This window comes from Besnoitia besnoiti (assembly GCF_002563875.1).
Source record: "Besnoitia besnoiti strain Bb-Ger1 chromosome Unknown contig00007, whole genome shotgun sequence".
Classification (NCBI taxonomy): Eukaryota; Apicomplexa; class Conoidasida; order Eucoccidiorida; family Sarcocystidae; genus Besnoitia; species Besnoitia besnoiti.
In genome coordinates this window covers 3874322-3886501 of record NW_021703915.1, presented here as the reverse complement: position 1 = coordinate 3886501, position 12180 = coordinate 3874322, and the positions used below count along the sequence as shown (strand labels likewise).

Below are 12180 nucleotides of genomic sequence, written 5' to 3'. Positions count from 1 at the left end.
GTGGTAGCTTGTGCTTAGGAGTGTTATACTGGAACGCCTCTAGCAGCATCCCTGTTATTGTTGGGCTTGTTGGACACGCCTACACGTATGATTCCGCTGAAGGTGATGGCCTCTGGCTACGCTACCAGCCATCATGGTGGAAGACGCGTCGCAGGGTCTCAGGCTTTGATGTTTGCTCATAAGTTGACCGCGATACGCAGCGTGCTCGCTTGTGCCCGATCGCCAACCGTTTGGCGAGAAGATGACGACGGAGAATCATGGGCCTTGGGAAATGGGGTTGAGCCGCTTGATAGGGGCAACTGCAACAGCGAATTCTCAGGAAAAAAAATTGAAGCAGGAACGGGCGCACAGTGAGGGGTTCCCCCGCCCGGGTCATAACATGCTTTGAATTTTCCGGATGAGATTGCTAGTCAGATACGCGTGGAAACGACGGATCTGTGTGATACTAAAAGCATGTCCCTACGGTAGGATGGCTTTTTTAGTCGCGACTGGAGTTGCCCCCGTCGTAATAACTCCTCGTTGCTCGTCGCTCTTTTCCCGGACTGGCGTGGCCGCTGTTCGTGCAGGCAATTGCCAAATTTTCAAACGTCTTCCGTGACGCCACCAAGTGGCCTCCCTTGAGAAGCTTCATGGAGTGCTACTTGACATACGTTGCCGTGTACACTTTTGCTGTCTGCCAGCAGACGTGTGTCCTTCAGCATGCATCCGAATGCGCGCGTATGCGGTTGCCGTGTCTTTTTAACCTCGGTTCTCACTGCCCCGAGCCGACTGCGGCGGCTGGTCTCTCCTTTTCTACCCTACTTTCTCTGACATGTACACGAAGAAGCCGCGTCATACGCCCGGCAAATCTGCATTGCTGCATCCTCTGTCCAGGACACAGTGGACGTGGAGGCGTGTCTCCCTTGTCCTTACGCGTTTGCCGACGACACGCTCGACCCTCTTGCCTTTCGTAGCCGTCGTAGCCCTGAGTCTCCCAAGAACCCTGCCCTGCCTCACAAGTCGCGAATCTAAGTTCTGCATTCTCTTTCTCCTTCTTTCGATTTGGCGGTGTGCCAACGATTCAATAGCCGCATAGCCGTTGCGTCGAGGTCTTCTATCAGTCTTTACCGCTTCTCTGTGATTCGTTGTGCAGACTGCTGAGCCCCTGGAAGTAAGCGCCGCCGTCATGGTTCCCCCATTTGATCGGGTACGCAGAGGCGAGCTCGCAAGGGTCGCTGGTTGGTCGTGTGTGGCGATGTTAAATAAATCAGGCAAGAGTAGCTATGCCGAATTTCTGTGGACGTGCCTGCCACACGTCTGCAGCAGGCGTCTGCCTGTACGGCAACAAAGGGTAAAGTCCTGCTTGAAGCCTCTGTCCTCCTCTTTTTGTACTGTGCAAGTAAACAAAATTTCTTCCACTTTCACAGTATGACTTGTGGAACCCACGCAGCATTGACAAAGACGGATCCGGACGTCACGCCCACCGCTAGGTCGATGGGTTGAGGCCGCCGCTTCAGTGTGCTGCGCTGGGTTTCTACGCGTTGAACGAGCGTATGCACGTCCTGTTCCGGCATATATTCGCGCGTAACCAAACGAGCGGAGGCGTACACGTGCATTCCACCTTGACACACGCAACTGTTCGATCTGTACACGTACGGGCTACGAATGCTCGAGTGCTTCGAAATCAGGAAGTTTAACCGTTGGTTCTGCTACATGCGCCGCAAGTATGCCCATACCATGCCGCATGGTGTCTCCACAAAGACGAATCCAGCCTTCCCGGAAACCGTTTGAGGAGGTGCTGTCGTTTGGCGTGTCACTTGATCAGACACCCGTAAGTTCTTTTTCATAAGCCAGGATCGCTCGCGTATTCGTCGTTTCGTATGGCGTTTTTGCTGCGGATGCCTACCTATTTACGTACAGAGTGCATCTTCGATACGCCGCGTAGCAGAATATCAAGTCTGTGCAGGCCTCACGGATGCCACGAGGCGCTGTCTGAGTCCTGGTATGGGATGTCCTACTGCACATCTTCGGGATGTGCCGAGGCAGTCTGGCGCTGTTTCTGAATTCTGAAAGTGGAAGCTCCTATAGAAAAACCATATGCCGCAGATGACGCGTTCCGAATACGCAGAGCTTTCTGCACGCGACCGTCGTAGACCGACGAACGAGCGTGGCGCGTGGGCAGTTCATAGCGAGTGGCAGGCGTGTGTCTGTGTTGTCAGGCGGGATGAGTGTGGCTGCTTCGGGGGAACAGGTTGCTGTGAGGTGATGGAGCGGAGTCCCTGACGCAATAACGTTTGGCGAAGACTCTCTACCTGCCGGTGGGCGCATACACGTAAAGGCAAATGTAGAAGAGGTGTTCCCCGCAGACAAAAAGAACAGCGCATATGAATGCCCTGCCGTCACCCCGGCCGCGTGCTTGGGATTGCTAGAAATCAGTTGATACCAGTGCATGGCTGGTCATAACGTACGCGGCCGGATGCGGAGGTCTGATGCACTCTACTATGCATTGCAGGAAAGGAGTTCACGTAGTACGTACCAGTGTCGTTGTGTCCAAGTTTCAGTGCCCTGTTTTGTTCTCCGCAGGGGGAAGTGCCGGTAGGTCGACGTGCCGTCGTCCTGTGGCGTTGACGCAAGAAAGGACCTAGGGTGGTATTTGACTCAGGCACCACTGTTCTACCCGCGATTGCAACGCGTCGCAGCCTATGCATGCATTTCCACAGAGGGACCCGCGTTGCCCGTGACCGGTATCGCAGCTAGGGGAATACGGGAAGTAGAAAGATATCGGTCGCTTCACGTGAATTAGCTGCAGAGCCTCCCTGGCAGCACACACCCAGATGGACGGGGAAGCAGTCCGGGCGCAGCTGCAGCTCTCTGCAGTGAATCTACGCATCTTTCGAGGACCATCGGCAGGAAATGGCTCTGCAGACAGGCTCCATGACGGTGCCCTACGTGGTCGGCGGTAGATGAATACCCTCGTGTCCGTTGGTCCCCGGCGCAGGGTGTAAGACACAAACTACATAGCCCGCATAGCCATTCTTGGGCGGCATCAGGGGCGTGCCGACCCTCGGTCGTCTGCCGTCGGGATATATTCTAATATTAAGGCTTTCTTAGATTGCCAAGACTTCCTTGCTTTTCTCACTTTTGTTCTTGACATGCTGTCCGACGCATCTGCTTCAGAGCGGCTTCCATGTCTCCGACCCTGACACGCCAGCGCGAGCGTACTCGTGTGGCACATGCAACTGACGCTGGGGAGGTCACATGCAGCCGCGCTATGCACTAGTCACTTATCACTAACGCAGGGCATTTTGGACACGGGTGCAGGGCATATATGTAAGATCATGCAAATGCATGCCCTAGTACCGGTGCTTTACAGGCGGACGGGAGCCGCGGTGAAGTTGTGCCAGACTAACTTCGCGAGTTGTCGTACCCTTTAACTGCAATGTTCTCTCGTCCACTGCAACATGCAATTCAGCTGGTTAGTGGGGAATCTGCTGGGACGGTGAACCGCTGCAGGCCTTCCTTTCACCACCGCTTCTGGAACCGATATCCCTATGACGCTAGGCAATTTCATTTCAGCGGTGGCTCCCGAAGTCAGACTCCATAGATTCCTCTGGGAAGCGTTGCGGGCCCGACGGTTGCGCTAGGCTAGTGTTCTGCAGTTACACCTGACCTGGCCTATTTGGTTGTGCCGGAGGCCGCCGGATGCGGAGCGAATGCTCCTGCGGTTTACTACATGGACTTCGCTTCACAGGGGGGCCGGTGCCACGGGGAACTCGTTCTGGGTTATGGAGTAAGCGGTCGCTGGGTGACCCCGGATTTCTTTTTATGACATTTCCTTGCGGATTTTCGGGTTTTTTTGCCATGTAGGGGCAGCCGATATATTGCGTCCGCTCCATATGTGAGGCGAGTTCTGCGTCAAGTCACCGGTGCTGCTGCCCCCAGGTTCAAGCGCCGGAAGAAACCGCGCCCCCGTCGGCCGCACCCGCTGAATCTCCGGAGCCCGAGGGGGCCCCGCTTGAAGAGCCGGAAGAAACCGCGCCCCCGTCGCCCGCACCCGCTGAGACTCCGGAGCCCGAGGGCGCCCCGTTTGAAGAGCCGGAAGAAACCACGGCCCCGTCGCCCGCACCCGTTGAGTCTCCGGAGCCCGAGGGCGCCCCGCTTGAAGAGCCGGAAGAAACGACGACCCCGTCGCCCGCACCCGCTGAGACTCCGGAGCCCGAGGGCGCCCCGTTTGAAGAGCCGGAAGAAACCACGGCCCCGTCGCCCGCACCCGTTGAGACTCCGGAGCCCGAGGGCGCCCCGTTTGAAGAGCCGGAAGAAACGACGACGCCGTCGCCCGCACCCGCTGAGACTCCGGAGCCCGAGGCCGCCCCGCTTGAAGAGCCGGAAGAAACGACGACGCCGTCGCCCGCACCCGCTGAGACTCCGAAGCCCGAGGCCGCCCCGCTTGAAGAGCCGGAAGAAACGACGACCCCGTCGCCCGCACCCGCTGAGACTCCGGAGCCCGAGGCCGCCCCGCTTGAAGAGCCGGAAGAAACGACGACCCCGTCGCCCGCACCCGCTGAGACTCCGGAGCCCGAGGGCGCCCCGCTTGAAGAGCCGGAAGAAACGACGACCCCGTCGCCCGCACCCGCTGAGACTCCGGAGCCCGAGGGCGCCCCGCTTGAAGAGCCGGAAGAAACGACGACCCCGTCGCCCGCACCCGCTGAGACTCCGGAGCCCGAGGGCGCCCCGTTTGAAGAGCCGGAAGAAACGACGACGCCGTCGCCCGCACCCGCTGAGACTCCGGAGCCCGAGGCCGCCCCGCTTGAAGAGCCGGAAGAAACGACGACCCCGTCGCCCGCACCCGCTGAGACTCCGGAGCCCGAGGGCGCCCCGTTTGAAGAGCCGGAAGAAACCACGGCCCCGTCGCCCGCACCCGTTGAGACTCCGGAGCCCGAGGGCGCCCCGTTTGAAGAGCCGGAAGAAACGACGACGCCGTCGCCCGCACCCGCTGAGACTCCGGAGCCCGAGGCCGCCCCGCTTGAAGAGCCGGAAGAAACGACGACCCCGTCGCCCGCACCCGCTGAGACTCCGGAGCCCGAGGGCGCCCCGCTTGAAGAGCCGGAAGAAACCACGGCCCCGTCGCCCGCACCCGTTGAGTCTCCGGAGCCCGAGGGCGCCCCGTTTGAAGAGCCGGAAGAAACCACGGCCCCGTCGCCCGCACCCGTTGAGACTCCGGAGCCCGAGGGCGCCCCGTTTGAAGAGCCGGAAGAAACGACGACCCCGTCGCCCGCACCCGCTGAGACTCCGGAGCCCGAGGCCGCCCCGCTTGAAGAGCCGGAAGAAACGACGACCCCGTCGCCCGCACCCGCTGACACTCCGGAGCCCGAGGCCGCCCCGCTTGAAGAGCCGGAAGAAACGACGACCCCGTCGCCCGCACCCGTTGAGTCTCCGGAGCCCGAGGGCGCCCCCCTTGAAGACTCCGAAACAGATGGCTGAGGCGTGCCCGCCTCTGTCTCCTTTAGCGAGGCCTGTGATGTGTGCGTCTTCATTCCTGACGTCAGCGGTCCCTTGGAGGATCTTGTAAAAGCGCCGAATGTAAGGCAACCTACCGGTGTCTGCTCAAGGTAGAGACTTGACCGATGTGCCCGCGTAATGTCCCCAGGCCGAGTTCCCGCACGCAGGGTTGCCGACATTTCGATCACGACGAATCCTGATGAGGCACTGAGGTTGACTACTATGTCGCGTTTTCACACAAGGCGAGACGAGCTGAGACCGGCGTTGGACGGGCCTTTGCTGATGCTTGCGAGAAAGGGGGAGGTTCTGACGCAGAAAAGCAGGGAAGGGGAGAAAAGCGGGGACGTAACAAGTGAGATGCATTGTTGAAGGCGTGCAGTGCAACATCATAATCAGGTCTTAGAAAAGGCGATGGCGAGCATTGTGGGAGAAGTGACTGACAGCAAACGAGCAGCCTGTCATGGCATCTCCGGCGGCATCATGGTGAGGACGTTCGCGACTCAGCAGCGCCTGCTGCAACAATACATCGACGAAACGCGACAAGAGGGGCGAACTCCGCTGAACTCTATGGGAGAGCCTATGGATTATAGTACTTCAGAGTCCTATCTGAGACGCACGGCGACACAGCCGGCAGTACCCTGTGATGCTGAAGGCCCGACTGCTTGTATTTGGAGGATGAATAAACTACCCAGCGGGTCAATGATGACGACGTCGACGACATCGATTCTGATGCGTCGGGCGAACATAACAGCCCACTCGAGAGCAGACTGCTCAAGAATGGACGGACACCGAGCAAGGCATGAACCCGTTTAGTTGCGGGCTTTTGTGGGCCTGGAGGAGTGAAGAGACATGGGCATTTCCTCGCGCGGGAAGCCATCAGAAGCGTATGTGACGCCTGCAGCGTGACAGGCCTCAGCCTTCGACGATGATTGCGGTACTTTTCTTGCCCGGTAGTCACACCGCGTCGCCTCAGATCCACTGTCTCCTCCGAGGACTCGGGGTGCCCAGTCAGCACCGCTGATGGCTGATACACGCTTCTTCCGAGCTCCGTGCAGAGCTGCCAAGCAGCCGCAACCAGGCCGATTCTCAAACAGCTGAGTAAAGCGCTGAGTTCATTACGCCGGTATCCTAGGCGAGCTGCCCCTGTCCACGTTAATCACGTTCCTTTCCTGTTAGAGCGTCATCCAGGGATTCCATGTCGGGGTGCTGATGCTTATTCACGGGAGTTATCACAATTCAAGCACGCCACCTTCTTTGACACTCAGAATGTTGAGGTGGTGCACACCTGTGCGGAGCTTTGTAAACATCAGGGCGCACCTTAAGCATAACGTGACGGCAATCGCGCTCTGCTGGTCAATGGCATGGAATCAATGTCTTCTCGTTCTCGCGAGCCTGTACCTGACATATATATAAGACGCATCAGCGATACGTTTTTCAAATAGTCTGTGTGCATCACTGAGCTTGCAACAGCTCCGGCGCCGCTGTGGAGAAGCAGAAGCCAAACCACGCATTCCACATTAATGTTCCTCTGTTGTTCTCTGCGTGATTTGTGACGAAAAATGGGACTTTTTGCCGCCCACTCGCACACATTTGGCGTGCACAAAAACCCGTATATATTGATGAGTTATGCCACCGGCTGGCGGCAAACCGCAAACCAACAGTGGAAATCGAGAGCGATAGCTGTGGCCCCGCCGCCTTTCTGGCTGTGACCGTCAACACGATCTGACGGTGTCTGCAGCAGATGGAGTGCGGTGAGTCTATACACGTTCAACCCAGTGAGCGGAGACCTCTGGGATTTTGGCAGGATCGCGCTCGCGCGCCTCCCCCTTTTCTGCCTCCCCCGCAATAAGGAAATCATGCTCCATCCCAGCCTAGCTGGCTCGTTGCTCGCATATAGTCCCCCAGGTCAACTTTGAGCGTTGCTCCCGACGACAGCGCCATCAAAATCCTTGATCGTACGCGTCCATCTAATTCGAATAAACAGGACGCCGTCGCTTAGAGCACTGAGGACGCAGGCAGTTTTGACATACAAACCACGTAATTCTGCAGCGTACCCGCCACCCGTGCACGCACACTGACTGCGTCGTCGCAGGGGGTTAGACGCCCTTTATTTGCGTTGCTGATTCAGAACAGGCAAAAGTTAGCTTGACTGTAGTTGTCATTCTGTAGTGTGTTGAACGGGTGAGGCAAAACTTTGTGTTTTTTGCCTACAAAGCGTCAATGCACACACATCCGTCGCGTGGTTCTGAGCCGGCCTGGAGACCCAAGGAAAGAGACGAGTATGGAGGGTACTTCCTGTCACCGGAGGATGGCGAAGGTTTTCGAGAGGCAATATGGTAGACGCAAAATGCCTCACGAGAATCCTGAATTTCGTTGTAATCCGGCACCGTGTTATGGGCGCCTCCCCTTGAATGCAGCTGACTGCCGGCAGGCAGAGGGTCATGAGGAAGACAAGGGTCACGCGACTAGCTTCATGACAGTACTGCACACGACCCTCGGGGAGGGGCTGAAGAACCAATGGGACAGAAGTTTGCTTCCTGGCAATCCACATCTTCACCGTAGTTCTTTCCGTTCTGAATGATGCCAGCGTCTGCTGAGCACCTTACGTGCAGGAGTGCCTGGCTCGAGTGAACACGTGTTCCGGCCCCATCGGAACCAAGACACACCGCTCGCGCGGTGTCTTCGTGTGCGTTCAAATCGTTCTCCGCAGCGCTGTCTTCCGTTATGCCTTTTTCATGCGTCGCCTGGGATAGACCCCCACACATCCGCGCGTTTACAGGGTTTCTCTTTAATGTTGGCAGAATTCTTACTGTAGCAGTGGCTGGAGATGCGAGACCCGCCGCGACTGTAGACGCTCCCGCTTTGGAAGACAAGACAGCCAGAAACGTCGGCTGGGCTGTGACGCGCGAACCAGCCTGTGGTCTGAATGTGCACCAGCGAATTTTCTCCTCCCGTGTGCACATTTGCACCGAAGTATCGGCGTTACGCGCTTGCTGCTACCGAGCGATTTTACTGTTTTCATGAGCGTTTCTCGTCCAGGAACTTCCCTGACCAGCCGGACAGGACAGGGGGCCGTGGCGACCTCGCGTTGCCAAGCCTGTGTCTCTAAGCCTGTCATCTCGAAATTCCTTGCAAAGGAGGAAGAGGAGTTGCCGACATGCCAACCGTACAGAAGTGAGCGGTAGAGGATCACCTGCCTCTGCACAAGACGTGAACTTGGTTAGATGGGAATACGCTCGCAGGCGCCGACCTGGTACTTGCGTCCCACGACCGCGTATGCGTTTAAAAGTGCCGCGCACACTTGTCCCCTTCTTCCTGCGGTCCACGAAGATTCACAACCGAGCAAGACGGCTCCTACCGCTCTATCCTTCTCTTTCCTTACTCAGAAAGACTTGCTAGGCTCTTAGTGTCTGTCAAAATGGGGCTGCGCCTTGCAAGAGATAATCTATCTACTGTACTCCTTTTGCACCTGTGTGGTGAGGTATTGATTGGCGCGCCCTCACCGGTCTCTGCCACATCTGCAGCAGAAAACAATGACGGTATGGCCATCCCTGGGTTCCCTTCATCCTGGAGAGACTTGCTGTTGCCGTCCGCCATACCACCCGCACCCTCTGCAAGCGCAAGTGAAACGTCGCCGTTCTCCAAGTTCTCTTCCTCTCCACCTTTCTCACTTGCGAGATCAACAACGATTCCTCCTCTGTCTCCACCAGCAACGTCAGCTTCCCCTCCAACCGATTCTACAACAGAGGACACGTCCGCAACTGATGAGGAACCTAAACTTCCCTTCTTCCTTCAGCCGTTTTCGCCGACACCTCGATCTGAAACTCCTACCGTCGACACGCCGGCTCGGCTGTCGCCTTCCGCCTCGGGAAGCCGGCAACCAGCGCCGCCGGCAGAAGAACCCGCGTCCCTCGCAACTCGCGGTCTCCCGTCTAGCAACGCCGGGGCGTCGTCACCAGCGCCTAGAGACGCTCAGGACGATACTAAAGATGCAGAGGCTACAACAGCGTCTGGATTTTGGCGCCTTCCATACCCTGATACAGCAGATAGCGGAGACAGTTCTCTTTCTCCGTCATCTCCGCCTTCCTCTTCCGCTGCTCCTTGGCCCTGGCCCTTCTCCCGGCCTCCACTTTCAGCCAGCACAGGACAGATGGCTGTGCGCAAGCCTCAGACGCTGATGGATCAGTATGGGTGGATTCTTGGCATTCTCGCCTGCTTAGTAGGCTCATTCTGTGGGTCCCTCGGCGACAATATGATTCGCAAGTCTTTTCTGGTGCTCAAAGATGATGTCCAGCTCTACCACATGTGGCGTAGCCCCCTCTGGACCGTAGGCATGTTCCTTACGGTCGTCGTCAACACTTTGTGCACCTTGATTGCCCTGGTTTTCACCCCCGCAACCATTGTCACCTCGTTTGCGGGGGTGCATATTTTTTGGAATACAATTCTTGCCAAGACGCTAAACCATGAGCAGACGGTCTGGTATGACTACGCCGGTGTCACAGCAATCACTGTAGGCATCACCTTAATAGTTGCATGCTCAGGGAAAGACCGGACCATCGATTCGATCGAGAGCTTTGTGGGGAACCTTGGCTGTGCAAGTTCGGCGTGCTTCTGTCTGGTTCTTTTTGTCTTAATTTGTTTTGGCTCCACGATTACCCTTGCTCCAACTTTGCTCGGGCTTCCACCAGCGTCCTGTACCGCCGACAGCTGCTCGCGCAGCGCAGGCGAGGACGAGGGACGCTCCCTCTCCCCTCCTGGACAACACGCATCTCATGGAAACAGTCTCAGTGTCTCTCTCGAAGGAGCGGAGGAATTTTGCGTAGACATTCGGCGCGCCCGTGTCATCGAGCGTTTCGCAGTGGCCGCGACCTCTGGCGCCTGCGGCGGTCTTTCCAATCTGTTTGCCAAGGCTGTTCTGCTGCTCGGCAACGCTACCGCGTCTCCGGGTGGAGTCGACGAAGCGAAAGAGGCCTTAGGAGGAACCCTCAGATACGACTGGACAGCGGGAAGTCTTGTCGTGATTGTGGCTGTGGTCTCCGTCATGCAAATCGTCTTCCTCAGCACATCCCTTCGAAGATTCGAAGTAAGGACAACCGACAACGGAACGAGGCGCCGAGCGCATAAGGCTTGCAGACACAATGTGAACAGACGAGAGAGTGTCTAGCCAGTGTGACGCTATACGTGGCTTCCGGGTTCGTGCTCCTCTCTGTATGTGTTGAACCGTGCAGTCTGCTTCTGGCATGTGCTTTCGAATTCATCGTCCGCTGTGATCGCTCTCTGTTACGGGATTCGTAAGCCCGGAGCCCAGACCTCACGTGGGTGGCACGTCGCCCGTCGGATAGCCTTTTTGCGCGAATTTTGCCCGGATGAAAACCGCATAATGTATTGTCCCAGCGGTATGCCATGTCTTTGGTCTCTCGTTCAGGCAATCTACGTAGTGCCCACAATAAACTCGGTGCTGATTGCGTCCGGCGCTATCGGAGGCGTAATTTTGTTCGAGGAGGTCCCCCGAGACGCCCCGTTGTTCGCGCTAGGCCTTGTGCTTGTCGTGTCTGGGGTGACGGCGCTGTCGTATGGCAAGTACGAAGCAGAAAAGCAGAAAGTCGCTGAGGATCTTCGGCTCCAGGCCGCGCAAGGAAACAGTAACGCGGAGCCATTGCTGCCAACGCACGAGAGAAGTCGATTTTCGTCCCTCCTGGGGTTCGGCGCTTCCTTTTTCGAGGGAGGTCGGGCATGCGACGGATGCTGCGACACGCTCTTCCGGCCTCTGACCAGTGCCTCCGTCAACATTCTCGTAAGGAACAACACAATGAATGCTCACTATCCTTCAACTCTTCTTGGGCCCGCAACGTGCGAGGGCAACGCTAGTCTCAAAGTCCTCAGACATGCAAGCATGGAAGTACGAGCGGCGATGTCTGAAGCAAACGAAAGTGGCGGAGTATACTCGAGAGAGGAATCCCCAGCGCGACAGAGGTAACTGCGTGGGAGCGCAGGGCACCCAACACCCCGGAGAAGAAGGGCGCGCCAGCCGGCGTCCGGCTTGATCGCCCCTGGCCTCCTCCCTCGTCTCCACCCCCCGTGCCTTTTCTGAGGCATTCTACGTGAGACAGTAAACACGGCGATTGTTGCCACAGTTGAGAGCAGATGGCGCGGACAGAGGCGAGAAACGGTCGGTTCTCGCCTAACGCAAGTTTGAACAACCCATACGTATTCCAGTGATACGCGCGAAACCGGGTCTGTTCCCTGGTAAGTGGTCAAAAGCCTGTGTCGGTGGTCAGTTCTTCAGTGGAGTTTATTTCTCACCGAGAACGTTTTGCGTGTAGCTCTACATGTCCTCAGATGAGCGCTGACGTAGCAGCTCCGCGGTCCCACTGGGAGCGCATGACGTGCTCGCCTCCACGACGTCCCGATAGTGAGCGCATGACATTTGGGCACGGCTGCCGCTGGCAGCAAGTACCGCTACTCAGTTCTCCGTGAGCGACCCATGTCCTCGACCACGGGGGGACCCTTACCAGTTTTCGGTTTCCGTGTACTCGCTGTGAAAGCTTCGCGCCTGTTTGATCTTCCGTTTTGCGATTGTTGATTTATCTTCCAGTGTCGCTTCTTCCAGGCGATGGAAAAGGGAAAAGTGAGACACTCACACGTTTGGAGAGGGGCGGGGCTCCGCAACGCAGTTGAGCCCGTATTGTTAGTGAGCTGGAG

The 12180-nt window shown here is 57.4% G+C and overlaps 2 protein-coding genes across 2 annotated transcripts; both read left to right on the top strand.

Annotated features, from left to right (window-relative positions):
* Nucleotides 1-3712: 3712 nt before the first annotated feature.
* Nucleotides 3713-5460, top strand: BESB_075350 (IgA-specific serine endopeptidase; the record flags this gene model as incomplete). The annotated part of the gene is made up of 2 exons (XM_029365908.1): nucleotides 3713-3769; nucleotides 3847-5460. 2 exons carry the CDS (start codon nucleotides 3713-3715, stop codon nucleotides 5458-5460), a joined length of 1671 nt encoding a protein of 556 aa, XP_029218392.1.
* A 3436-nt stretch (nucleotides 5461-8896) lies between these two features.
* BESB_075340 (uncharacterized protein) lies at nucleotides 8897-11455 on the top strand (the record flags this gene model as incomplete). Its single annotated transcript, XM_029365907.1, has 2 exons — nucleotides 8897-10561; nucleotides 10904-11455. 2 exons carry the CDS (start codon nucleotides 8897-8899, stop codon nucleotides 11453-11455), a joined length of 2217 nt encoding a protein of 738 aa, XP_029218391.1.
* Between the last annotated feature and the right edge of the window lie 725 nt (nucleotides 11456-12180).